This window comes from Microtus ochrogaster, chromosome 7 (assembly GCF_000317375.1).
Source record: "Microtus ochrogaster isolate Prairie Vole_2 chromosome 7, MicOch1.0, whole genome shotgun sequence".
Lineage (NCBI taxonomy): Eukaryota > Metazoa > Chordata > Mammalia > Rodentia > Cricetidae > Microtus > Microtus ochrogaster.
The window spans coordinates 23,484,891-23,487,250 of NC_022014.1; the positions used below are offsets into that span (position 1 = coordinate 23,484,891).

The 2,360-nt window shown below is 49.6% G+C and overlaps 1 protein-coding gene across 2 annotated transcripts in view; it reads right to left on the bottom strand.

The window, feature by feature from the left end:
* The window catches only part of Inpp5k (inositol polyphosphate-5-phosphatase K), a 22,548-nt gene that overhangs the window by 14,313 nt on the left and 5,875 nt on the right, over nt 1–2,360 (bottom strand). For both annotated transcript variants that reach the window (XM_005349541.2, XM_026780555.1), the window contains 3 exons: nt 1,281–1,397; nt 761–936; nt 94–205 (listed from right to left, as the gene is read on the bottom strand). In XM_005349541.2, the coding sequence (XP_005349598.1) occupies nt 94–205; nt 761–936; nt 1,281–1,397 (405 nt within the window). The remainder of the gene's footprint in view (nt 1–93; nt 206–760; nt 937–1,280; nt 1,398–2,360) is intronic.

Sequence of the window (2,360 nt, forward strand, 5' to 3'; positions counted from 1 at the left end):
CACACACACACACACACACAGACACCAGACCCTCTGCTCACTTCACACACACACACACACACACAGACACCAGACCCTCTGCTCACTTGATACCTGGTCCTTCTTCCACAGCTCGTGGTAGTACTGCTTTGCTACACACTCCTGAACAAAGAGCAACCCAAAGTCCTCAATGCGAAAGTTCATGTCTCCAAACCACAGAATGAGGCTTCAGGGAAAAAAGGAGGGTAGCCTGAGGTTTGTGGTGAGGTCAGTGAAGAGCCACGGGTCTGCTGAGCACAAGGGCTGCTGGGGAAGAAAAAGCTGAGAGGACAAGTGAGAAGCTAGACTCTAGGGCAGCAGCAGATGAAAGCAGGGCATGCATGGGTCCAGCAGGACAGTCCTTGGCGCCAATGCTATAATTTAAGTTAAAGGACTTGCCCAGATAAGCATATGGCAAATACAGAGCAGGCTCTAGCCCTGCTCCCCAACTGGCCACCTGGACAAACTGAGAAATAACCCCTGTGGAAAGCTTAAGAACCTAGGTCTTGACCTAGGATGTTAACAAATATCCAGGGTTTCTAGGAAGGACAAAGAGGCCAGAGGAAGGTAGACATCAGGCGGGCAAAACTGGGTGGTACAGCAGATGGAACATCAGGAAAGGGGTTGGCAGGGGCTGGGAGATGGAGCACTACTGACTGGCAGCGAAGTGGCTCAGCAGTCAATGCTAGCCTGGGCTGGCGTGGGGGAGGGCAGGGGTGACAGTTTGCAGCTTCAGGCTCACTCATGGTCCAGGATGTTAGGGATATTGTTTCCCTCAAAAGTCTGACTCTCCAAGATTCGGTCGAAGTGTTCCAGCCGCTGATCATTGTTAGACATATGGGGAGGCAGGTGGCAGTTGACGATGCTGACATAGTAGCCATATAGCTTCAGGCAGATGTTGACTCCCCCTTTGTTCCCCTAGTAGGACGGGTGGGAAGAAGGGTGGGGAGAGACTCTGGATTGTATAAACACCCCTTTTTTCCCATCCTAGGTCTGAGGGGAGCCAGTCTTACCTCCCCCAGGATCTTATCCATAGACACCGAGCTTCTCAGCTAATTCTTCCATGCACAAAGCCCAATACCCCAATCTAAGATTTCTGAAATATCCAAGCCCTGCTGGGATGGCAGGCTTTGGGGTGGGGTATGGGGGCAGATATGCAGGGTCCTAGAACACCCAGACTCAGTTCATTGCCCCTGTTTTGCTTAGCTCCAAAACATCCAGTCCTTGCCAGCTCAAGTCTCAGAAGAGAGCTCAGTCCTTACCCAGTACCCGTAGAGGCCAGTAGGGGTGGATCTTGTAGAGATGATCTGGATGTAGGGCAAATGCTGATACTTGGCAAAGACCAGTAGAAGAAGCCCCTGCATGCGGACTTGGGAGATCTGCAGCAGAGGGCAAAGGTCATTCATTAAACTGCAAAGGTCAATTGTATACCTTCTAAGCCTGATCAGGGCTTTTAGAAGAGTCTGGAATCACATGCAAAGCCCTGTCCAAGAGTCTATGGAGCCCAGTTTGAGTCTGAATTTCACTTTTTTTCTTTTTTTCTCTCAGCAGCCCAACAGTGCATTCTGGAAGCTACGGCTTTGGTTTCTGCTTATGGTCCTGGGGATTGAGGAGAAGGAAGAGGCTTCCGAGGGGGCCTGCCACTACAAAGGCGGCTTTTCCAGCCCAGCCTGTGCGCAGCTGGTGCTCATTTTACACACGTGGTGCTAAGATCCTCTGTATATACCCCACCTCAGCCTCTTCTCGTGGATGAAGCAGGAATAATATAACGTTATATACGCTGTGAAGATATTATTTGTTGGCTCAGTGATAACTGAGTGCTTTCATCTGTATTCAGGTGAACACTGCAGAGGTTACTGGGTTGCTGCTCTGTTCATTTCTACCTTATTCCTTTGGGACAAAATCCCTCACTGAACGTGGAGTTGGGTCAGTGACCAGCAAGCCCAGTGATCCTCCTCTGTCCACTCCCTCATAGCGCTAGAGTCAATATGACCTGGGATCTGAACTCAGCTCTCGAGGCTACTGCAACATGTGCTCTCTCTTCATCCCACTGTCTTTTTGGAGACAGGGTCTTGATAAATATCCTAGGTATACCTAAAATTGACAATCATCCTGCAAGGCCTCAAGTGCTGGAATTACAGGCATTTTTGCTTAGGGATTCTATTTTTGATACAGGGTCTCTCTGTGTTGCCCTGGCTGTCCTAGAACTAGCTCTGTAGACCAGGCTGGCCTCAAACTCAGAGATCTGCCTGCGTCTGCCTCCCAAACACTGGGGTTAAAGGTGTCTGGTACCACCACTCAGCAGCATGGGGATTCTTTTTTTTTTTTTTTTTTTTTTTTTT